This window comes from Pan troglodytes, chromosome 15, assembly GCF_028858775.2.
Source record: "Pan troglodytes isolate AG18354 chromosome 15, NHGRI_mPanTro3-v2.0_pri, whole genome shotgun sequence".
Taxonomy (NCBI): Eukaryota; Metazoa; Chordata; class Mammalia; order Primates; family Hominidae; genus Pan; species Pan troglodytes.
In genome coordinates, this window is record NC_072413.2 from 14580677 (window position 1) to 14605186 (window position 24510).

The following is a 24510-nucleotide window of genomic DNA, read 5'->3' on the forward strand; positions in this document are numbered from 1 at the left end:
CCTGATCAGCTTCCCTGACCATCCAGCACCATCTGCTTGTATATTTAAACCCAACCCAGTATTAACTCTTTGCAAGAGATCATTAAGAAAGTGAAATCTGGTATTCCCACATAGGTAGTAACAACCAGAAAATAAAGAATGGGTGAAGTTTTAATTAACAGGGTAAGCCATTAATGAAAATGAAGACTAGAATGAGGGTTGTTGGCACATTTTGAACGACAGACCTGTTTATTATTTCTATAACAGAGTTATTATCTTTCTAGTTTCTCTGGCTTTACACTCCTCCCCTTTCACTAAGGGACTGTGGATGTGGCTAATTAGTCCCACAGTTCTGTGGTCCTGCCTCGTGAAAGTCTTGGCATAGCTGAAATGAAACCTCAGGTTTCTGCTGAACCTGAGTGCACCGTGGGAATTTCACAGGAACCCTTTAGAGGAGGGGTTACCAAGCTAGGGCTGGAGAGCCAAATCCAGCTCACCAACTGTTTGTTTGTTTGTTTTTTTAAATAAAGAAAAGAGGTTTAACTGACCCACAGTTCCTCATGGATGGGGATGGGGAGGCCTCAGGAAACTTACAATTATGGTAGAAGGGGAGGAGGCACATTTTACACGGTGGCAGGGAAGAGAGATCATGCAAGAGCAGGGAAAACTGCCTTCTAAAACCATCAGATCTCGTGAGAATTCACTCACTATCACGAGAACAGCATGGGAAAATCACCCCTATACTGCCAATGGTTTTTATAAATAAAGTTTTATTGGAGCACTGCCACACCCATTCTATGGCTCGTTTTTGTTTCACAACAGCAGAATAGTTGTGGAAGTGACTATTTGGCCAGCAAAGCCTAAAATATTATCACCCCCATACCACCAACTGTTTTTATAAATAAAGTTTTATTGGAACACTGCCACACCCATTCTATGCCTTGTTTTTGTTTCACAACAGCAGAATAGTTGTGGAAGTGACTATTTGGCCAGCAAAGCCTAAAATATTACTATCTGACCCTTTACAGAAAAAATTTGCTGACCTCTCGTTTTTTCTTTTTTTGATTTGAATGGGTAGATGAATGCTGACCTCTTCTTTAGAGCACAAAAAGAACCTAGCTTAGGGGCCAGTTTTGCCTGCAGTGCTCCGTGACCCAAGAGATGGAAATCGGGGCGCCATCTTGGCTCATCTTCTCTCCTCATTGTTTCTCAGGGCTCAGAAGAGAGAGAGGCCTTTTGGCCTCTCGGGAGGTGTTGTTGGTGGGGATTGCTGTGAGTGTGAATTCAAGTCAGAATCCTAAGCTTCGTAGCAGGGTCTCCCCCACCTGCCTTCTCCCCTTTACCCACACCCCTGCTATTTGTTTCTTTTTACTTCTCTTCCCCAAAATGTTGACGATGAGTCAAATCCAGTAGATAACTGCCTCAGATGCCCTGGATGCAGCTAATGTATCTTCTACTTTCTTAATCCCAATGAATGAATGGTGAAATTGATGAGTATCACTGTTTTAGCTGAAGTAGCCCAGCCTTTCTCTTTTGCAAACAGGACATCCATAGCACTTTTTCTTTGAAGAAAGAAATGGCTTCCCCCAGTGCTTAGAGCAAAACCCATCTCTTTTTCCGTGGGTCCTGGTCCTTGCCTCTCCCTCCAACCTCACATTGTCTGTTTTCCACTCTCTCTATTCTACCTGTTGTTCCTCAAAGGCATCGAACACACTCCTACCTCAGGGCCTTTGCACTGCTGTTTCCTGGTAGATATTTTACTGGCCAATTTGCTTCTTTGTTCCCCACTAAGGTAAGTTATAGGCGAGGGTTTTCCTGGCTTCCTCACCACTGTATCTCTGATCCCCTCGGTAGTTCCTGGCACACAGGATGAGCTCAGTGAAGCCGTGCTGGCTGCTGAACAGAGGGATGGGCCAGAGAGAGGCTCCAGATAGAAAACCATTTTAAAACTGCTGATCTGTTCTTACTTCATCATGAGACAGATGCTGAAACCAAAACCTAGAAAAGTTTCTTATCCAAAGTCACATGGCAAGTCAGTTCCAGAACCAGCCTTAGAATCTGGGTTCTTTACTCCATGAACCTCTGAATGTCAATGACCTGTGCATTTTAATGGTGCCAGCATTATTAAGTAGCATCCCAGGAAATGCTGGATCTCAAGTTGCCGTTTGTTTTGGCAGTGGATTGGCAGTTCGTCACTTTAGTGCCTTCCCTAAAATTAAAGGGAGCAAATCAGGATTGTTATTATTATTTTAAATTCTTAAAATGACGGTTCTGAGTGCTTTCCTTCTTGGCTGTTAGGGTTAGATCTTGCCTGTTGAGGGCAGACTCTGGTGCTAGGACAGAGAGCTGCTGCTTTAAGAAGAGATGCTTGAGAGAGTAGAAAAAAAAGTGTTTTTCCTGCTCTTAAATTTGCTCACCACATTCTGCTTCAACAAACACACAACAAAATGCGTGTGGGTTTTTTCCCCACATGCCAAGAATTCAGCAGACACCAGCTGGGTGTCCTCTAACTCAATTCAGTTCTGACACCTAGAGACAGCGGCAGCTCCCACCCACCAAGGGCTCAGTCCCACAAGAAGACTGCTTCTTCTTTAGACGGCAGTTGCAAACCTCACGTTGTTTTACCTGTGCTTCTGAACAACCTGCTATAAATCAGGGTTCCGATGACCTGCTCTTTGCGCTCAATTAATTTGCTAGAGCGGCTCACAGAATTCAGGGAAACAGTTTGACTTCCATTTACCAATTTATTATAAAGGATATTACCAAGGATACAGGGCCAGGTGCTTTGGCTCACTCCTGTAATCCCAGCACTTTGGGAGGCTGAGGTCAGAGGAGCACTTGAGTCCAGGAGTTCAAAACCAGCCTGGAAAACATAGTGAGACCCCCATCTCTACAAAAAAAAATAATAATAATAAACAGAATTAGCTGGGTGTGGTGGTGTGCACCTGTAGTCCCAGCTACTTGGGAGGCTGAGGTGGGAGGATGATGAGCCCATGAGGTAGAGGCCACAGTGAGCCAAGATGGCACCACTGCACTCCAGCCTGGGTGGCAGAGTGAGACCCTGTCTCAAACAAAAAAGGATACAGATGAAGGGATGTGTAGGGCGAAGTATCAGGGGAAGGGGTGCAGTGCTTCCACGCCTTCCCTAAGCATACGACCCTCCAGGAGCCTCCATGTGTTCAGCTATCAGGGAAACTCCTTAAGCCCTATCCTTTAGGGTTTCTAAGGAGGCTTCATTACATAGGCGTGACTGATTACATCATTGGCCACTGGTGATCAATTCAACCTCCAGCCCCTCTCTCCTCCCTGGAGGTTGGGGGCTGGGGCTTAAAGTCCCAACCCGCTCATCCTGCCTTGGTCTTTCTGGTGACCTGCCCCCATCCTGAAGCTACCGAGGTGCCCCCAGCCACCAGTCACCTCATTAACCTGCAGAAGACATTCCTATTATGCCCGAGGTTCCAGGGGTTTCAGGAATTGTGTGCCAGAAACCAAGGGCGGAGACCAAATATATGTTTCTTATTAGATCACAAGAGGAATGAGCCCCAGTGGCCTGAGTTTTCATCCCCTCTACTGCTCAGCATGTTATCTCCTCTCTGGGCCTCAGTTTCCCCATTTGCCAATAAGGGGATTGAGGGAACAAAATCTATGGTGCTGGAGTTTTCCTGTGTGTGCCGCTCTGTCCTCCTGGCCTCTGCCCTGGCAGCCTGGTTTGGGGTGCGGTGGGCCCTTCGCAGCTGCGGCAGGGACCCTCACCGGCCCTGCCTGTCTCCTCTCTCCTTTGCAGGCTCTGTATATGTTCTATGCCTTGGCCATAGTGTGCGATGACTTCTTTGTTCCGTCTCTAGAGAAGATCTGTGAGGTACGTGGAAGGGACTTGGGACACCTTGGTGAAGCCTTGAAGACATGTGGGACATAAATGCCAGGCCAAGAAGGCCAGGGCTGGTGTGGGGAGCATGCTGGTGGCAAAGACTGTCACACCGAGCACTTAGTGTCTGCCCCATGGTGAAGCCTCGCCAGAAACCCTCAAATTGGTCTTGGTGGATGGCAGCCTCTCCCAGAACTTGGCAGAAAAAAACGCTCCCAGTGTGAGATCACTACCCAGAACCACTGGGTCCACAGCAGGCTGTTGGCATGTGTGTCCAACCTGGCTAAGTACAAAGCCCAGGCAGGCCTGCCAGCTGCAGTGGAGCATTGCCTGTCACCAGCTGCAAGTGGCAGGTGACAGGTGGGCCCATCCCCACCCCGCCAGGGGGATGCCAAGCTGCAGCAGCAGGGAATTCCCATCTGTCCTGACCTTTGCAGGCTGGTGTTTTCTCCCCACAATTATTTTGTTAGTTTTTGACTTTCTTTCCTTATTTCTCCTCATACACAAGATCCCAGTGTATCTCATTGCTCCACCTTATTCTTGGCTTCTAGTCAAGGAAGGAAATTGACTTCTGTTTGCAGCACCTCCTGTGTGTGGAGTGCCCAGGGCTTTACCACCCTTCATCCCTGTGAAATCTCCCACGTGTTTGAGGCCATGTCTTCATGGTGACATTTGCAGCTGGGAGGGTGGGTTGTTCAGGGCAGGCGCTTCCCCGTGACTTTCCCCCTGCTGGGCCCAGCTTGGGGAGCTCAGTGTCCTTGCAGAATTGGGACTGGCTGCTTTGGACCTGGGCCCCCCAAGCAGTGACCTGGCAAACGTGTGCAAAGGCCTCCCCTTACCCCACATCCCCTCAGATGGAGCCATGTGCTCGCCTCCATCCAGACGCTTGTCAGTGAGGGAATGGAGCCAGGGGAGGAGGGTGAGGAACAGAGTCCAGAAATGCCCACTGGGATGATCGTGTGGGAGGGTCCACCCAGGGCCCCTGTGGAGTGTGCGTTGTAGTGATGGCGGTTATTAAGTGTTGTTGCTTCTGCCTTCCAGAGGGGGCCTGTGGGAAGGATACAGTCAGCTGATCCTTACTGAATACACACCTAGGACCCACCCACTAGGCTGAGAGCTTGGGGAGGCCATAGCAATGGGGTTGATGGGAGCCTATGGAAGGTGAAAGGTGGGTGACTACAGTGTAGGGCCACATACAGTGGAGGTGCATGCACCCCCTAGGGTTACCTGTATCCCTAAGGATAGAGGTGAGCAAGGGTGGTGGTCTTAGCTCTGTAGGTAAGACCAATGTCAAGGGCTTAGTGAGAGACATTAAAGGACAGGGAAGCCAAAGGGAGAGGGGGAGCATCTCTCTTGGGGGAGAAATCTGGGAAGGCTCCATGGAGGAGGTGGCATTGGGTCCAGGTTTCAGAAGTGGGAAGGAGTTTAGCAAGCAGAGAGGGAAGGGAAGGGAAGGGCAGGGCAGGGAAGGGAAGGGCATTCCAGGCGGAAGGAATAGCCCAGGCAAAGGCAGGGAGGAGGGAGGACAGGAGGCAGCATGGTTTGGGTTGTGCTGAGAGTTTTGGAGATCCTTTGCGGGCAGAGCCTCTTCTGTGGAACCCTGCTTTTTGGCAGGGTTAAGGTGGCCAGCTTCTGCCCTGGAGATCAGTGCTGTGCCCCGACCCCAGACTCCATCAAGCCCAGAGTTCTAACCCTTCTGAGGACCCCTCTAAGGCTAGCTGACCAGTGGGTTCCTTGGTGGCCCCAGAACCCAGGGCTGCTCAGGGATACTTTGGGAGTTGGGGCTGGTGGAGGTGAGCCCTGTCCTGAGGGGCCTTCTGAGAACCACAGAGTGGGCACCTCCAGATTGGTTTTCAGGCAGACCCTCAGTCTCCATGGTTTCTCCAAACATCCAAAGCCTCCAGCACTGCATTTCAGACCAGAGGATGGGCTCTGTGGCCAGACATGACCTGGACAGGCAGAACAGGCCCCAACCATGAGTTCCCATCCTGTCCCGTGCCAGCTTAACCCTGGAACCAGTACCTCTGGGTCTTTGTGAGCCACTGAATGTCAGGCCTGCCGTGGAGAAGGCCTTCCAGAATGCAAGGCCCAGCTGCGGGCCAGAAGCCTCCAGATCCACAATGCTAACATTCTCATTGAGGCCCCCAGTACCCAAAATCGGCATGGGAGGGGATGGTCACTAGACTAGTGTGTGCCTGTGGAGCACCACTCTGTGCCAGACCGCTCTAGGCACCAGGGATGCAAAGTTGGGAAAGACCAGTTGCTGCCCTCATCATCCGGTGAGGGAAGGCAAGCGTGTGGACCACAAACCCTCGTGTGAAATTCACGTTTCAGTAACAGCAGATAAAACACATCATGTATCTGAGGGAAGTGGCTAGCTCTGAGTGGATGCCTAGGAAGACTTCATCAGGGAGACATTATTTGGTCACGGGCTTGGAGGACAAACAGAAAGGAGATAGTTGGGGGTGGGGAAGGGGCTCTGAGTGGAATGCCTGGTAGAGGCTGGAGGGCAGATGGCAGAGGGCAGACAGCATGTGCCCAGGGGTGAGAGGCTGCGGGCAGATGAGTTTGCCTCTGGCTGCAGCACTGCTCTCCTGCATGCTCCTTGGCTGTGGAGCGTCCAGTGATGTCCAGTGCCCCCACATCACACCCTGAGGGTCTGTGGTCACTTCCGTTTCAGAGACTCCATCTGAGCAAAGATGTGGCTGGAGCCACCTTCATGGCTGCAGGAAGCTCAACGCCAGAGCTGTTTGCGTCTGTTATTGGTAAGAAATCCCCTCCAGCCTGAGACACAGGATCTAGAGAGTCCATTTGGTGCCCAGAGCAGTGGGGGCATTTGTCAGCTCTCAGCCTCAGTTTTCTCATCTGTAAAATGGGAGAATTGGAGAGGCAGTAAGTAGACTGGTGGTTTCTTGGGGCATGTGGTAGAGTAGGCTGCTGAGGGGTGATAAAAATGTTCTTTTTAAGGTGATAAAAATATTCTAAAATTAGATTGTGGTTTTGGTTGCACAATTCTGTGAATATACTAAAACCACTGAATTGTATATTTAAATGGGTAAATTTTATAGCATGCACATTATATCTGAGTAAAGCTGCTCAGAGAAAAAGGGAAGATTGGAGTAGCTGGTCCCTGGTGGCATTTCCACCTCCCTGGTTCTGCCACTGCTTCTGCCATTGTCTTCTGCTTCACGGGTGCTCTGTTTGTTAGTAAAGCAACCCGCTTTCCTGTGAAAGGGGGACACTGAGGAAGGGGCAGGCTGGGGACACGTGGCTGAGGCCCAGGGTCTGTGTGTTTCCTTTCCAGGGGTGTTCATCACCCACGGGGACGTCGGGGTGGGCACCATCGTGGGCTCCACTGTGTTCAACATCCTGTGCATAATTGGAGTGTGCGGACTGTTTGCTGGCCAGGTCAGTGGTTTCTCCCTGGGCCCGGCAGACGCATGCCCTGAAGTGTGGGGGATGAGCCTCTATGACAAGAGGTTGGGGGTAGCAGTGGGGACGCCCACAGGACAGCTGAGCTGGATTCTGGATACATTTGGGGCCTGGTTTTGGCCTCCCCAACAGGGAGCATGAAGCTGGATTGTCATTGATACCCCATTAGATATCCTCAGAGCCCCAGGGGGAATGTTGGACTTGACCTCAGAGAGGCGGGCTCATGAGTGAGGCCCTGCCTTGCAGAGGGAGATGGAAGTGGGCAGCCGACTGTGCCTGAAAGTGCCAGGGTCCGGTGGAGAGCGAGAGCCTCTGGCCTCTGCTGTGAAACACACACTGTTCTGACCTCAGAGGAATAGAGGGCAGCTTTGCCATGGCTTGAGAACATTACTTGGTTTCATTCTGTTCCCCAAATATAACAAAGAACAAGCGTGGCCTGGAGTTAGGAGGTGGAGCTCTGTGGGCATGCCCTGCACTGCGAGGGGAGGAGGCCTGGGCAGCTGCACCCCCTCCCCGCTTCCGCGCTCATAGCAGCCAACGACGGGGCTCTGCTGGCAGGTGGTCCGTCTGACGTGGTGGGCCGTGTGCTGAGACTCTGTGTACTACACTATCTCTGTCATCGTGCTCATCGTGGTGAGTTGCCCCTCTGCCCCCAAGGTCAGGTTGGCTGGGACCCTGCGAAGGCACAGGACCCCTGCCCATCTCTGCCCCTGGCACTGTGACCAGAGAGGACTCACAGCACACAATAGTGGGGTGTGCCAGCCACTCACTGTGGTCACAGTGACCAGCGCCCCGACCCCCAGCACTGTGCCTCCCTTTCCCCAAAACCTCAGACCCAAAACCTCTCCCACAGAAAGCAGGAGAGAATAAATCTTTGTCTCAAACTGCTGAGAAACCACTCAGAATGGTACAGCTGGGTCCTGTAGGCCAGGTCCTCTGCTGGGCTGTAGTTAAGGCCTTAGCCAGGGTAGAATCATCGCAAAGCCTGGCGGGCAGGGCTGCGCTTGCAGGGTCACTCACGTGGCTGTGGGCAGGGCTTGGGCTACTGGCTGTTCCACAGGGCAGCTCTCAGCTGGGTGGCGGGCTTCCTTCAGAGCGAGGGCCAGAGGCACCAAGGTGGAAGCCACAGCCTTTTCCTAACCTGCTCTTGGGAGTGATACCTGCCATGTATGCCGTATTCTGTTTGTTGGAAGCAAGTCACCAGGTGCAGCCCACATGCTAGGGAAGCATGAATGTCACGCAGTGGGAGCATGGGGACCCCCCTACAGGCTGCCTACCACACCCCCCAAAAAATAGATGTCTGCGATGATTCTACAGATAAAACAATCTACGGATACATGATTTCAAAAAGGTCAACATATGCCCTAACTATAATACAAAGGAGAAATGTAATCTATAATAAAAGAATACATATTTCAGTATGTAAATGTTTTGGCACGGAGATGCCAGGAGATCCAATGAAGGGATTGGTTTCCTCCCACACAAAAACAATCTCTGAGACCGTCTAGTACAAATGCAAACTGATGCCCAAGTGATGGGCTGGCACCTAAGCCCCGTGGGTGGTGCCGATGTTGATGATGTGATTTTCCACAATAATGAATGACTCCTGATAAAATTCCAAACAGAGCAAAGTATAATCATTCCTTAATTTGCATGACAGTTACCTTACTAGAAAATTAAGGATTCACTAAAACGATGTAAAAACTCTTTGATTTATAAAATGAAGTGAAGGCTGGGCGTGGCGGCTCACGCCTGTAATCCTAGCGCTTTGGAAGGCCGAGGCAGGCTGATCACTTGAGGTCAAGAGTTTGAGACCAGCCTGGCCAACATGGTGAAACCTTGTCTCTACTAAAAGTATAAAAATTAGCCGGGTTTGGTGGTGCATGCCTGTAATTCCAACTACTTGGGAGCCTGAGGCAGGAGAATTGCTTGAACCTGGGAGACGGAGGTTGCAGTGAGCCAAAATCGCACTGCTGCACTTCAGCCTGGGTGACAGAGCAAGACTACGTCTCAAAAACAAAAAAATGATACACCCTCCAACAACACTTGCACACCATATATACACACACACACCCCATATACACACACACACACACACACACAGCTATCTTTCAGTCTTTGAGATTTCTTGATTGTAGCAACTCTACTCCATGAATAAGGGGAGGCTTCTGCCAGGTTAGCCCCCAGCAGCTACTTGGACTGTTATAAAGCACAGGACATATCTCTGGAGGTGGCCATGCTAACCTGGGGCCTTGTGATACAGTACACTGCTGGCCTAGGTTACACTAAGGAAAGGCCTGTAGGTGAGCAGCTCAGAAATGGACCCATAACACATATAACAAGGCCAGTATAAATTGGCTCTGGGTGCCTGGGTGTCTGTGCTTGTTCTTGTTTGGAAATAAATATGTCCCACCCACCTCAACTCTGTTTCTTTTGCCTTACAGTTCATATATGATGAACAAATTGTGTGGTAAGTTTTTCAAGTGTATTTTTCATTGTTCTTTTTTGTTGTTGTTTCCAGTATCCTTATTTGTTGGGTTCCCTGAATCGTTTTAAAAATTATTTTTATAAACTTAAGCTTATTAACTTGTGAAAGTGAAAAAAAGATATTCTAAGCAGTCATGCCTTTCTTTATCCTGTCAAAGTGAGAAAAATTGTTTCCCTTAATAGTCCCATCCTGCTAGGTATCAGGATATATTATAAAGCAAAAATTCTGAAAACAGTATGGTATTTTGCAAAGGGATAAGCATAGGCCAATATGGAATGCAGTAATGGGCCTATTTCTGGAATGGGGGACATTGCAGAGATGTCATAATAAGGCAGTGAGTTAGGAATAGAGTCTTGAATGCTGCAGGGACAACTGGGAATCCACACAGAACAACACAACATCAGATCCCTACCTCACACCTTATACAAGGGTAAATTCCAGGTGATTTAAAGATATTACTGTAAAACTGAGACTTTTTAGAAAATGTCAAAGAAAATATAGAGACTCATCTTTAAGACACTGAGGTAGGAATTGATTTCCTAATTAAGATACATAGCCGGGCATGGTGGCTCACACCTGTGATTTCAGCTACTAAGGAGGCTGAGGTGGGAGAATGGCTTGCGCCCAGGAGTTTGAGACCAGCCTGAGCAACATAGTGAGACCCCGTCCCCCAAAACAGATATATAAATCACAAACTTCTGAGGAACAGGTTGATGTTTCCACTCTATTTGATAGCATGGGAATGCATCTTACATTTGTAACTCATAAAAATTTTCTTTTGATTGCCAACGATTCAGAATCTGTGTGCATTCTATATATTTTTTTTCGAGACCCGGTCTTACTCTGTCGCCCAGGCTAGAGTGCAGTGGTGCCATCTCGGCTCAAGCGATTCATCTGCCTCAGCCTCCCAAGTAGCTGGGACTATAGGTGCATGCCACCACACCTGTCTAATTTTTTAATTTTTTGTAGAGATGGGGTTTCACCATGTTGGCCAGGCTGGTCTCGAACTCCTGGGCTCAAGTGATCCACCTGCCTTGGCCTCCCAAAGTGTCTGGATTACAGGCTGTGTCTTGTATGATTATTTATGGAAAGAGAGTCAGACAGTCAGGCCAAGGACATCAGCCACCTGCCCTGAGCAGCTGTGTGCTATGGGCCCCCAGAAACCTGGTTCTGGTCCTCTCCTGGCCCCCAATCTGCTGTGTGGCCCCAGGAAAGCCTCTGAACTCTTGGGTTTCATTTTCGTCATCTGTAGACAGGGTTGAGATGGCAGTGGTTCCATGATCTGGAGGTTAGCAAAGGAAGAGCTCCCAAAACAACTGTAGCCCATGCTGGGCACATAGTGGGCTTTGGTTTATACGTGTCAAGTGAATGAACAAGCTAAAGCTTGTGTGCTGCTCCAGGGGCTTGTGGTCAGAGCTACAGAAATCCCCACTGCTAATGGGATTGGGTGGGATGCACCAGAGGGTAGTAATGGTTGCATCCCAGGAAGACCCCAGCCTTCCATGCGCAGCATAAGGCCTGGGAGGCTCCTGTGCCACCTGCCGCATATTCATTCAGCTCTCAGGCCCTACTTCCAGGACTGGGGCCCCTTTCCTCCCACACCCACAGCTTCTCTGGCTCCTGCCCAGAATCTTGGGTGACCACAGGGTCTCTCAGGGTCGAGTTTGTGTGACTTCAGGCCACTAGCCTCCGTGAATCCTGGGACATGGTGGCCCTAGTCCCTCCTTTTTCTAGGAAGCTGAGGGAACCCCACCTCTGTCCTGCAGACCTCTATAGTTGAGAAGAGACTCCTCAGCTTTTCTCGCTTGAGCATCAAGAGGGCTGCTGGTGGCAAGACAGCCACAGGCTGGGGGATCTCTCTCACATGCCCGGGTTCTGGGCCCGGCACTAGGGGCGGGGGAGGTAAAGACATCCCGCCCTCCCCCACTTCTGGACCCCTCATTCCCAACCTTCACCTGCCCCGGGCCCCGAGCTCTAACCGCAATCTCCTTTCTCTCTTTGAGGTGGGAAGGCCTGGTGCTCATCATCTTGTATGTGTTTTATATTCTGATCATGAAGTAAGTGCCCTTTCTCCTCCCCGGGGCTGCCGACGCCTTGCCCCCCTGCCTGCTATAGCCTTTTGTGACAGCAGGGAGAAAAACATCTGTCAGATCTTCGTCCTTTTAGGCCAGCCCCAGCTCTCTGGTAGACACCCTGCTGGGGGACAGCTGGAGTAGGGGAGGGGTGTCAGATGCTGTTCCGGGGGTGCCGTCCACACTGAGGCCAGGGGAGTCACGCTGGTGGCTGATGTGTGGACCACAAGGCTGCTCTCCAGACAAGTAGCACGCAAGGGCCTCTTTCCTGCCCTGCTCTGGGCAGCTTCTCCATGCCCCAGGGTAACCACTCACTTGTGCTGTCTCTAGAAGCCTTCTGATAATTTAATACCACTCTTTTCAAAAAGCCAGGCAGGTCTGCCCCAGGCTTCATAAAATGCCACTTCTCAGGGCCAGTGCTTGGTACAACTGCAGCACCACTGATAGTACTGAGGATGCAAACTCAGGCTATGCCATCTTGAGCCCCTCGAGAAGCTACCCAGGTCAGAACCATCTCAAAACTACCCATGAGGAATACTATGCAGCCAGAAAAAGGAATAACGTTCTGACAGTCTACCACATGGATGAACCTGGAAAACATTATGCTAAGTGAAAGAAGCCAGTCACAAAAGGACAAATATTGTCTGATTGCACTTACATGAGGGATCTAGAAGAGCCAGATTCATAGAGGTGGACCAGAGGTCAGTGCAGGCGCCTGGGGAGCAAAGAAGGAGGAATTAATGATTAGTGGGAATAGTGTTGTTTGGGATGATACAAATGGTTTGGGAACCATGCTGATGGTTGTAGAACAATGTGAATGTAATTAATGCCACTGTTTTGTGCCCTTAAAAAGGGAAAGTAGTTAGAATGGTCAATGTTATGACATATATTTTTTTCCCACTACATACACACACACACACACACACACACACACACTCACACACACACACACACACACACACACACACACACACACATAAATCCCTACTCATGAGCTGAGCCATGTTCAGGTTCATCTTCCTCCTCATACCTCGATACGTAATTAAAAAGACAACACTCTGGGTTTTATGAAGATATAAATCCCACATTTATATAAAACATTTATAATGTTTTATAAAGATGGGTGATAAACTATCAGACTGCAAGAGCATTGTCCTTAAATGATCTCCACTCTGAGTGCCTTTCAGCGAGAGCCCGCCTGAGGTTCTTTGAGATGGAGAGACTCTTCCCTCAGGGGTGATGGCAGTGCTGGCTGTGAATGTGCAGGGGATGCCCGTGAGCATCCTGGGAGCAAGATCTGCTGCTGGGGGAGAGAGGACAGGCCTGGTAATGCCCCCTGCGAGCCTGCCCAGAGGCGAGGCCGAGCTTCCTTTATTAGGACAGGCTCCAGTAAGTAGGCCTCAGTCATTTTCTTAGGTGAAAGGTCTCTCATGCCTCCAGGAAGTCCACCACCAGCTCGATAGGAGCAGGTGCCACCAGACAACACAATGTTGCCAGGTCCCTGTCGGGAAACTGTCAGCCCAGTTGAAAAGCTGAGGCTCCACACCTCCCCTGCCACCCACCACTCCTGGGCTGTGCTGACTGCGTGCAGGGATGGGGTGTGATCCGCCCGTTGCCCAGTTGGTGGGACTCCTTTCCATTGCCCTGACCTCCTGCCTCCCCTCGCTTCCAGGTACAATGTGAAGATGCAAGCCTTTTTCACAGTCAAACAAAAGAGCATTGCAAACGGCAACCCAGTCAACAGTGAGCTGGAGGCTGGTAATGATTTCTATGACGGTAGCTTTGATGACCCTTCCGTGCCATTGCTGGGGCAAGGTAAGGCTGAGCAGACAGGAGTGGGCAGAAATGTGTCCTGGAAGCCACTCTCTCCTCTTTTGTGTACACACACACACACACACACACCCTCTCACAATGTCCCCCCTCTAAATTGTCACACTCTTACCTTTGACCACAGGTGCCCTAAGTGAGGAGGGAGAGTCAGTATGGGAGATGGGGTTTGCTTAGGTGGGGCAGGGGTGGAGGGAAACTACCCCAGGAAAGAGAAAAACCACAGCCACGTTTCTGGGCGCTTTCCCATGCCTTCTGGGAAAGGCGTAAGGCCTGCTTGGCTCTTCAGAATGCAGTGGTGTCCCTGACCCATGTAAGGGCCCATGACAGGCAGCTGAGGAGCTGGGGCAGCAGAGCCAGCCTGGGCCTCCCTGCGGTTTCTCAAATGCCAGACCCAGTCCTGGATGGAGAATGGCTCTGGACAAAGCATGGGTTCTCGGGCTGGGAACTGTTGCCCGGAGGAAGAACAAGGCCAGGAAAGGCAGACATGAAGCTGAGCAGGCATCCCCAGGCCAGCCTCAGACAGCCCCGCCGGGGAGCCCCTTCCCCTGGGGCAGCAGCTTCGTCTCCCCCATGGCTCTTTGGCCCCCTTGTCCGGGAACTGGGGGTCTGGGCCTCCAGGGCCATCTCCTGTCGTGTCTTACTGAATTCTCTGAATCATCTGGGCCTGACCGATGGCTTCCTTGGAAACCTGAATAATCCAAGACCAATGACCAGGCGGCTCCCTTTGTTGGGGCAGCTGCCGGGAAGGAGAGAGCATTCACTCTAGCCCAGACCAGTAGGAGAGCAGGGGCTGGTTCTTGCAATCGGTATGGAAAAACAGTTCTGACCTCCACCCACAGTGTTGGGCAAGGCCTTCACCAGGTGAGCGCCTTGCACTGGTGTCTGGGGGCTCTTTCCCCCCTATTCTCCATGGCCTGGGGCTAATCACCTCCTCTTTCAGGTGAACTCTTTTGTGATGTCAGTGATGGGATGGAGTGGTCTCAGATGTGTCTGGGACATCTGGGATGCAGAATCTGTATTTCTGGGCCCCCTCTCCAGTCATCATCCTGGAGCCGATGAAGGCAGGGGCTTCCTCCCATGTGCATTTTGGGAGTCTGTTCTGCCCTGTCTCAGGTAACCCCCAAGAGGGAGGAGTCTCTCCGTATAGAAGGAGGAAACCTGCTAGGGTGGCGGGGTGCGGTCCAGGCCACAGCCTGGCTGCTGAGGCCCACCCACAAAGGACAGAGCTGAGGAGCTGATGAGCATGGAGTTTGATTCGTGTGTCGTGTTTCATAAATGCTGAGCAGGCTACCCCAGGGGACGCCCGTTTCCAGGACAACCTCAGAAGGGGAAGGAGCCATGAGGGCTGCTGTGTCGGATTTTAGCTCTGTGGACGCAGTGGCCCCGAGACGGTCCCCACACACAGCCTGGTCCCCACACACAGGCTGGCAGGACAGAGGCTGGTTGCTGCCCTGTCGTATATATGGTGCTTCTGGGTCCTCTGGGCCTTCATGGTGAAGAAGAGAAGTATTGTGTGCTGAGTCACTCAGTCCAGTGGCAGATGCCCATCCAAGAGCCACCCACCACCTGTGGCCGACCCAGGAGACCTCCCAGGACCCTGCAGGAAACATTCCTCATTCACAGCATGGGGGCCTCAGCTCCTCACCTTCCCAGACAACCGGGCTCCTAGAGGCCGCCACCTACACGGTGCCTTTTCTGGCACTGCTGTGACTGTCTCCATCACTCTGTGCCTGTGACAGTAGCACTTCCTTGCAAGTTTATTTTCTCCCAAGTCTCTTTAAGTCCAGGACATTTTCTGGAAAACTGGAAGACTGGACACAGGACTGCCCCCAAGCACTGGGGAAGGAGGGAGAATCCCATCTTCCTGCAGCTTTTATCAGAGGGAATGCATTTAGATAAGGGCCAAGGGAGAAAACAGTCCTCAGAAAGTGTGGAGGGAAGTGGGGTACAGGCCTGGACGCCTGGAATTGGAGAAAGGGGAGACCTGGAGAGGCAGACGTGGGGATTTCTTCACCCCACTTTTACTGCCCCTATCATAAGAGGCTCCCAGAGGGCCATGTGTGAGTCACTGTTCTGCACTGTCCCCTGCGTAGACTCGACTGAAGCAGGAGGAAGGAGCCCCCGGTAACACCCTGGGTGGGACTGGGGAGGCCAGGGCTTTGGGGCTTTTCCTTTCCTAAGGGCGGTGCCATGGAATCTTTTGGCTGGAGATGACATCGGGGTTTCTTTCCCTGGGCCCAGCTCCAAGCAGGTCGCTGTGTGGCCACCCCACCCAAAGGAATGCACGGGTTGCTGGCTGGGAGATTCTTCAAGAGCACACACTTTCAGGCCCGATCGAGCTGTTCTCAGTTTTTGGGTTTCCCGTAGAAAACCCAAAGTTTTATCTTCCAGCTTCTTGACAGGAAAAGTGGGGAGAAAGCCTTTTCCCCACCACACTGATAAAAGGCGTTTGAGTACTGAAACGTTCTTAAAGACTGTGTGGCTCGGCTCGCCAGAGCAGCCTCCTGGTGCTTCTCAGGTGGCCTTGAACACAGCCTGGGCCACCTGCCTGCCGGCCTCGCCCAGGAGGCACACTGTGGACCCTTCCAGGCTGCCCTGGCCCTGGGCACAGCCTTGGTTTGGAGTGGGGAGAGTTGGGGGTGATGCCTGGCCTGGGGCTGGACTGCTGGGAGAATGTGCTGTCAGTGAGTTCTTTTCCCGGCAGCCACTCCGGGCATGGGCACACACCCTTGTTCTGTCATTGGTCAGGGGACACCAGGACAAGGTGTCCCGGGAGCCAGGCATCCTAGGGAAGGAAGGAGAATTCCATCTTCCTGTAGCTTTTATCAGAGTGAATGCATTTAGATAAGGGCCAAGAGAGAAAACTACCTAGAGAGTGTGGAAGGAAGTGGGGGTGCAGGCCTGGACTCCTGGAATTGGAGAAGGGGGAGGCCTGGCTCTTGTCTCACAGACTCCAGGCTCTCTCCTTCTGAGCCCAGTTGTTCCTCCAGCAGTACCTGGCATGGGGTTGGTTCTGTAGGAAGGAGCCTGAAGCTGCGGTTTCTGTGGGTTCCGTCTTCCTCTGGGATGGAGGCTTCTGAGCAGGGAGGGATTTGAGCTTTCATGCAGCAGTGAGGGGCTGAGGGCATGAGCTGTGGAGGGGGGCTCCTGCTCCTCAGAGTGGAAGCAGAGCCATTGAATCAGCCAGGACAGGAGTCGTCCCAAAGGCCAGAGGCCCCAAGTATTGAAGCTCCCCATAGAAGGAGCCCGCTAATAACACTCTCCAGCACATAACCCCTGGCATCTTCGCCACCACCAAGAGTGCTGCCCCAGACTCTCGGCGCCCACCGCACGCTAATCATCTCTGGCAGTTTCTGTTGGCCTTTGTCTCCTTAACTCTCCTCCTCTTCTCAATTGTAAGTAGTCAGCTTTCATCCACGCGATAACACATGCATTTCAAGAAAAACAGCCAACCATAAGCCCAGCCCACCGACGCGCTGCGCGCCTCGTTAGAGGTTAGCGTCCATCTCTGACAAATGCATGTTCTCCTGGCTTTGTTTTCTAACCCACACACCTCCTGTCTGCTGAGCCTTGCTGCCTGTTTGGTGAGGAGTGTGTGTGTCTGGTGTGCTTTTGTGCTATTAACTCTTACACGGGTTTGCTCTCCGGACCTATTCCCTGGTTACCCTAAAACCCGTAAAGGACACACCAGGAGCTGGTAACCAGTGCAGAGGGACAGTCCTATCCATTTTTATAGCCCTTTGGAGGGGAACACTCTGCCTGCTTCTGCATGCTGTGTTCATGAGCAGTTTTGTAACTAGACCCTCCTAGGGATCTGGAGTCAAATGTGAAATTCCCAAGGATACCGGCACAGTGCAGGTTTATGAAGATGGCAAGAAAGAGGTCTGGGGACAGGGAGTTTTGTTCCTCCCCATTGTGAGGGGAAGGAAAGGGTCAGAGAGACCAGCCTCCCTCCGGAGGGTGTCAGGGTTTATAGTCACTGGGCTCAGCCAGCGGCTCACCGTGCACCCTCAAACAAGCAGGCTCCTCTCCTGGGTCTTAGTTGCCTGTCTAGGTCCCATGATCTAAATCTTTGACCTCACTACTTGCCCTTATAAAGAACAAAGTTACAAGCATTCTCTCCTGCAGACAGAGCAGGTGGCCTCGTAGGAAGTTCAGAGCCAGTGCCCACTGCTCTGCAACATTTTCCACCCTGGGGACCCTTGTCAATTTGCAAAATTTCATCTGAGCCTCTGTACATGGGGGAAAGAAAGGTCCCCTCATAGTCATGGGTGAAAAGTGGTAGGCCCCCGTGTGTATTGTAGGTTGGCTGCCCTGGTAAGGCTTAGATAACGAACTGAAAGACCCTTGTAATTAGCCAAGACTGGGCCCCAGAAGAGAGGGGAAAAGAGCATCAATTGCCCATGAGTGGTCCTGGAGCAAGGGGACACACTGGGCTTCACACACTAGGTCAGCAGGTGTTTCAAAGCTAGTGACCCACTTTGCCTGACATGAGGAGTTGAAGCCAGGCATCCAGACTTCCCGGTGGCTGCCAGCTGCCAGGACCACAGCCTAGGGCAGCTCACAAGGTGAGGGGAAGTCAGTGGCCCCAGCACTTGGGTGTTGTCCTCAGAGAGATCAGCACTAATCACGGTGTTGTGCTCAACAGTGAAGGAGAAGCCACAGTATGGCAAGAACCCCGTGGTGATGGTGGACGAGATCATGAGCTCCAGCCCTCCCAAGTTCACCTTCCCTGAAGCAGGCTTACGAATCATGATCACCAATAAGTTTGGACCCAGGACCCGACTACGGATGGCCAGCAGGATCATCATTAATGAGGTGAGTTTGCTTGAAGGACCATAAAAGTGAGCAGCCTTGGATGCAGGAGGCCTTGGCTTGTTAGGGCTCTTCCTGGTGCCATTGATCACTGCACCTGTTTAAGGAAGGATGCCCTGGGGCCTCCAGAAGCCTGCCCATCAGCCACAGGCAGCAAATTATCCTTTGAAGAGATATTTTAAAGCCTGCAGCAATCGAATACCTTGCCTGAGATATTTCACTAAGTATTTTGTCAGGCACTAGAGTAGAACTAATTGGAGAAAGGCCAGCCTGAAGTATGGATTATTTCTTTAAAATGTTATTTAGGGCAAAACAAAAAAGATGAGTTCACACCTGTTCTCTGTGGACAGAACAACTCCAGAAGGAAATCTAAGACACTAATGAGCAGCAGTGACCTCTGGGGCTTCCTTTTCACTCTTGCTGTGTTTAAATGGGGTGCTTTTATTTCTCATTCCCAGAGATAATGATTTTAATATTATTTAATGTATAAACAGTATAGCAAAGATAGGTTCATTGCTCACCAACTTTTCCAGTCTTTGTTGCATGTGTGCATTTTGGAATTTTAAGTCCTTACTCTGAGAAGCAGATGGGTTTAGACTTCAAACTGTGATCGCTGATAATTAGTAGTTAACACATAGATTGTATGCAAGAACGATATTTCACAGTGCCTACGGGTTCATATTGTAAACATTTCTCTTTGATTTAATGTGTACTGTGCCCTCTCTGTAGAAAGTATATTAAGAAAAGGAAACACCTTTCCAAAGTTTTGAATCATTGTGAATCATTTCGGTCCAATTCGGTAAAATTTGAATCAATGAAATTTGACCGAATCCAGGCCGTCTTTCATGCATGCATTAATTGTACCCACTGGGTGCTGAGGGTGGGGAGGGTTGAATAACTTTTAAGGATTTAGAGATTGATTTTATAGTATATTTTTCATGGCATATATAGCCAGGAAAGGAATAGGTTTTGGTAAGTTGCTGAGATACTGGTTATTATGCCCTAAGTGTTCTAAGCTACTGGGAAGACTTTATCTTCCACCATGTTGTGATTGAACTACCTGGAAGGCAGCATGGAGAGCTGGAGAAGCCGGGTCCAGAAGGAAGGAATTCTGAGCTTCAATCTCACATCAGCCACTAGCCCACTTAATGTGAGGGTATTGAACAGGATGCTTTCAGCTCTACAAATTTCAGTGACACACACCGAAAGGCTGTATGTCCACAAAAGACATGTACACAAATGTGCATAGCTGCAGTCTTCATAACAACCAAAAAGGGGAAACTATCTGAATGCCCATCAATAGGCAAAGCCATATCGTGGGTTATTCAATATAATAGAATACTACACAGCCATGAAAAATAACAAACTGCTGACTCATGCAACAAGCTGGGTGAATCTCATGGCTATTGGTTGCCTGAAAGAAGCCAGTCATAAAATATACATTAATACTTGAATCCATTTATATGAAGTTCAAGTTCAGGAAAAACTAATCAATGTTTACAAAAGTCAGCAAAGTGGTTGCCTTGGTTACCTCTGGAGTAGGGGTATGTAGACTAGGAAAGTGCCTGAGGCGAGTCTTTGAAGGGGCTGGAAATGTTATACATCTTGATGTAAAACATCATTAATCTGTGCACTTAGTGTAAGTGTACTTTTTTTTTTTTTTAGGACAGAGTCTTGCTTTTGTTGCCCAGGCATTATCTCAGCTCACTGCAACCTCTGCCTCCCGGGTTCAAGCGATTCTCCTGCCTCAGCCTCCTGAGTAGCTGGGATTACGGGGGCCTACCACCACGCCTGGCTAGTTTTTGTATTTTTAGTAGAGACAGGGTTTCACCATGTTGGCCAGGCTGATCTTGAACTCCTGACCTCAAGTGATCCACCCACCTCGGCCTCCCAAAGTGCTGGGATTACAAGCATGAGCCACCGTGCCCCGCAGTGAGTGTACATTTTGTATAATGTACCTAAAAAATTAAAAATTACAAAATGCATGCAGGGCATTTCCTGTGGCCATCTTCAGGCAGCTGTGAATGTCGCCAGGGAGAGCCCCGAATGATGGCTGTCACCAGGGCCATGGGCTGGGTTGTCGAGCTGGCAGTAGGAAGGGGTGGCCCAGGCCCTCTGATAAATCCTCGAAGGCTTCCTGCTAACCATGCAAATGTAAGTGACCAAACATAGAAGGATTCCAAGGTCCTGGGGCTGATTCTCAGGCAAACCTGTCCCCAGGGATGTTGTTCTAGGCACCTGTAAGAGCAGGCTGCGTGTGAGGGACCCAGCGTATAGCAATAGCATGATGCTTTATCACACGCCTTGGTGTCCGTCTTACCTCCTGTCCACACAGCAGCAGAGACTGATCAACTCGGCCAATGGTGTGAGCAGCAAGCCGCTTCAAAACGGGAGGCACGAGAACATTGAGAACGGGAATGTTCCTGTGGAAAACCCCGAAGACCCTCAGCAGAATCAGGAGCAGCAGCCGCCGCCACAGCCACCACCGCCGGAGCCAGAGCCGGCGGAGGCTGACTTCCTGTCCCCCTTCTCCATGCCGGGTGAGTTCTGGGGGTACTGGACTCTCGGGCTACATTTTTGGGGGCTCCATTAGGACCAAGCCCAGGTCTTCAGGATGGAGGCATGGACTTGTAAGGGTGGCAGAGGGCTTGTGCAAAGGGTCGATATTAGGTCACTGGAATGCTTAGGAGGCGAATCTGTCCTCAGTACTGAACTGTGGGTTAGAGCTGCAGTGGGGTGCGGGCACTACCAAGTACAGCAAGAGCCTTGGGCCAGAGAGCAGGGCGGCTGGAGGCCTGGAGAGCACCAGTGACCCCTAGTGACCACACTTAAATGTTCAGTGCAGTCGATCTTTTGTGCCAAGGAAAAGCAGTCCACAGTGTTATTTTTAGGGACATTCTTGCACTCTCTTGGCCCTTGCAGCAGGCCATTTTGCCTATGCATCTCTTTATTTGCTGGGACAGGAGATTCTAAAGCCACAAATGATCCTTAGACAGTCATACCTTGTGTATTTGAAGATATCTCCTACCTATAAATAAGTCCAATCAGACTGAGCCTCTGCAGCAAGCCCTCCAGGGTCCTCCCATCTCACTTGGAGTCTGACCTGCGAGGCCCCATGTCATCTGACTGCCGACTCCTGCTGACCTCAGCTTCTGTTCTTCTGCCTCTCCTGGCCCCTGCTCTAGCCACAGCGGCCTCCTCACTATCATTCCTAGAACACACCAGGTGCACACCTGCCCCAGGACCTTTGCACCTGCCTTTTGCTAGAATGCAGTTTCCCCAGGTATCCACATGCCCACTTCCTCACCTTCTTCAGGTCTCTGCTTAAATGTCACCTTTTCACTGTGACCTTCCCTGACTACCGCATTTAAAATATTTTATCTTTTTCTTGTGTCTCTTGCCCTGCTTAAACTGTCAGCTCCACAAAGCAGGTACTTTTGTCTACTGCATTTATCTGCATCCCCAGTACCCAGGACTGGCCACATAGTAGGGGCTTAGTAGGTATCCGTCAAATGAATCCAGGCGTTCGTGTGTGAGAGGATCCCAGGACCCACCCCGCCTGCCTTCGTCTTTAACTAAGCCTTCTGTGAGGTCCTCTGAAGTCCTCAGTGGGAAACAAAGGCCCGAGCTAAGCTGTTTGGCCACATTCTTGGAGGCGTTTTTCCTGATGTCCACCATCCTGAAAGGAGGCAAGATTCCAGAACTTTCAAGTCCAGAACTTGATGTTTTCTGAAAAGAATTCTGTGTTTAACATCAGGCTCACTGAGCACTTGACTTGGGAGGTGACTCTGGAGGGCCAGAGGCTGTCCTGTCTCTTGTCCCATCTTGATGGGAACACCTGCCTGCAGTAGGTGGCGTGGGCCTGGCAGGCTGGGGTGCCCTGCCCCCTGCTTTCATGCTTCCCCATGAAGATGCAGGTTTCATTTAGGATCACGGAGCTTCCCTGGAGTTTCTGGGTTAGAGAGAATCTCTGGGTTAGAGATTCCAGGGCATGCTCATCGCAGTTATCCAGGGGCTCTTCCCAAAATGCCAGGCCTGGTTCTGAACCTGAACATTCCAGAGCCTGGAGCAGGGCCTGGGGATCTGCATTTTCAAACCCTCTCCCTTTGCTTCCTGGGAGCTGGCTGGGTTCAGAATTGCTGGCCAACACCTCCCAGGCTTTCTTCACATTAAGGGCAGACTCAGAAAATGAAATGTGTTCCCTGACTGGGGTCACAGAGGAGCCCAGCCCAGGGGTTCAGGCCTCCCAGGCCTCCTCTGCTGACCAGAAGGCCGAGGGGATTGGTGTCTCAGCCCGTCTCAAACGCTTCCCTGGCATGCCCGCACACCTGCCCACCTGCTCTGTGGGGAACAGGGGCCCTGCTCAGCCAGTCTGGCTGGTGGGGAGAGAGGTCACGCCATGCTTGGGTCAACTCAGCCACTAGGGCTGTCTGTGGGACATGAAGAGCAGGAGGGGTGGTCTCCAGATTCCAGGTCCCCTTCCCAGATTACCTGTTTGGATTCACCAAGTGAGGGAAGATTTCTACATGGCAGGGCGCTGGGAGGGCAGTGTGTCCACCCAGAGAACCAGCTCACGGTGATGAACCAGGACAGGCCCTGTATTCACAGAAGGTCCAGGCACAGGCCGTGATTGGAACCCTGGCCACCCCTTACAGCCCCAAGTTATCGCACCCCCAGCTCACTTTCCCTCCTGTGTCCACGTGGGGCTGGGGAAAGGTCAGAGCTGCAGTCACCAAAGGAATTTCGGTTCTTTGGGGCCTGGAGACCAGATGCCAGGGAGGGCCAGAGTGCCAGAGCAGGCTGCATTGAGGGAGATGCAACCACAGTCCAGGAAACAGCTGAGCTTATGAGGGGTAGGGCGAGGAGGAGCGACTTGCTGTCTGGAGAGTTCTATGTGCCCCTTCTCCACCCCTTGAAGTGGGTGGCAGAATCCCCATTTTGCAGATGTGGGGCCTGAGGGGGCCAGAGATACCACTGCCCTGCACTGGCCACTTCACCTGAATCGTGGTATCAAGGCTGTCCACTGTCCAGGCGCTGCAGGAAAACCAGGGGAAGGGATGTGCCCGTTTTGGTCATCCTTACCTAAGCAAGTCAGCCATAGGTGAGGATGCCTCATCTTCCCATTCCTTAAGCCCAGAGTTTGACAGGACTGTGCAGGGAGGACCCCAGACCAGCCACGCCTTCGCCTTGTCCTTGTACTGGGAGCTGCTGTTCCATAGAGAAGTGGCTGTGCGGCCTCTGGACAGGTCACTTCCCAGGGTCAGAGGCTTAGAATGCAGCTGTCTTGCAAGGGCTGGAACCAGATGGCTCCTGGGTCCAGGTTCTCTGCACCCCTGAGTCCTCCTCTGAGGGGCTCTGCCCTTGCTTGGGGGCAGGACTTCCTGCTAGATAGGGGCCCGCCTTCTTCCTCAAGCCAGAGGCTCTAGGCTGTTCCCCTGGGCTTAGTGCATCCCTGAACCAAGTTCCACACACTTCCTCTGTGCGGGTGTCCTCCCTGCCCTCAGGAATAGGCCTCAGCTTCCTGTATCCCAGGGGAAACCTCCTTTGTGCGTCTGCGGATGTGTTTCCAGGTGTTGTCCCTGGAAACCACAAATGGCTTCCTTTTCTTCTTCCTCCCTTTCCCCTGTGAGGAGCAGGCGGTGGGAACGGAGTTGTACAGCTGCTTCTCGTTTAGGTGTGTACAGCTGCCCAGGAAAATTGAGGCCCGGGGTAGGCAGAGGTCAACAGGAAATTGGAACAAGTCAGTGAGACTCTGCCCCCGACAGAAATACCCTGTATCCAGCTCCTGGCCCTGCCACCACCCACCTCATCCCACCCACCCCTTGTTCAGGTTTCACAGTGGCCTAGGGCTGCAGGATGGCCTTGAGGGTGTTTCTTAGGGGTGGATGCAGCTAGCGTTTTCCAAAGCTGGGGCGCTGGAAGGAATCACAGGACCAGGGGAGGAATCACAGGGCCAGGGGCCGGGGGAAGAGAGGGAAGCCACCCTGCTGGTGAGCTCGGAACCAGCATAGTTTCAGATGTCAAGGAAT

The 24510-nt window shown here is 51.4% G+C and overlaps 1 protein-coding gene and 1 long non-coding RNA gene across 2 annotated transcripts in view; one reads left to right on the forward strand and one right to left on the reverse strand.

Annotated features, from left to right (window-relative positions):
• The window catches only part of LOC467535 (sodium/potassium/calcium exchanger 4), a 158536-nt gene that overhangs the window by 106800 nt on the left and 27226 nt on the right, over positions 1-24510 (forward strand). Inside the window, 9 exon segments of the mRNA XM_063792772.1 lie at positions 3764-3838; positions 6525-6609; positions 7149-7252; positions 7835-7909; positions 9721-9746; positions 11768-11821; positions 13509-13651; positions 18315-18484; positions 20817-21021. Coding sequence (XP_063648842.1) covers positions 3764-3838; positions 6525-6609; positions 7149-7252; positions 7835-7909; positions 9721-9746; positions 11768-11821; positions 13509-13651; positions 18315-18484; positions 20817-21021 — 937 coding nt within the window.
• On the reverse strand, positions 12513-23945 carry LOC134808266 (uncharacterized). The gene is made up of 3 exons (XR_010150856.1): positions 23564-23945; positions 20802-20904; positions 12513-12551 (listed from the first exon to the last, which is right to left on the reverse strand). It is a non-coding gene; the product is annotated as an uncharacterized LOC134808266 (long non-coding RNA).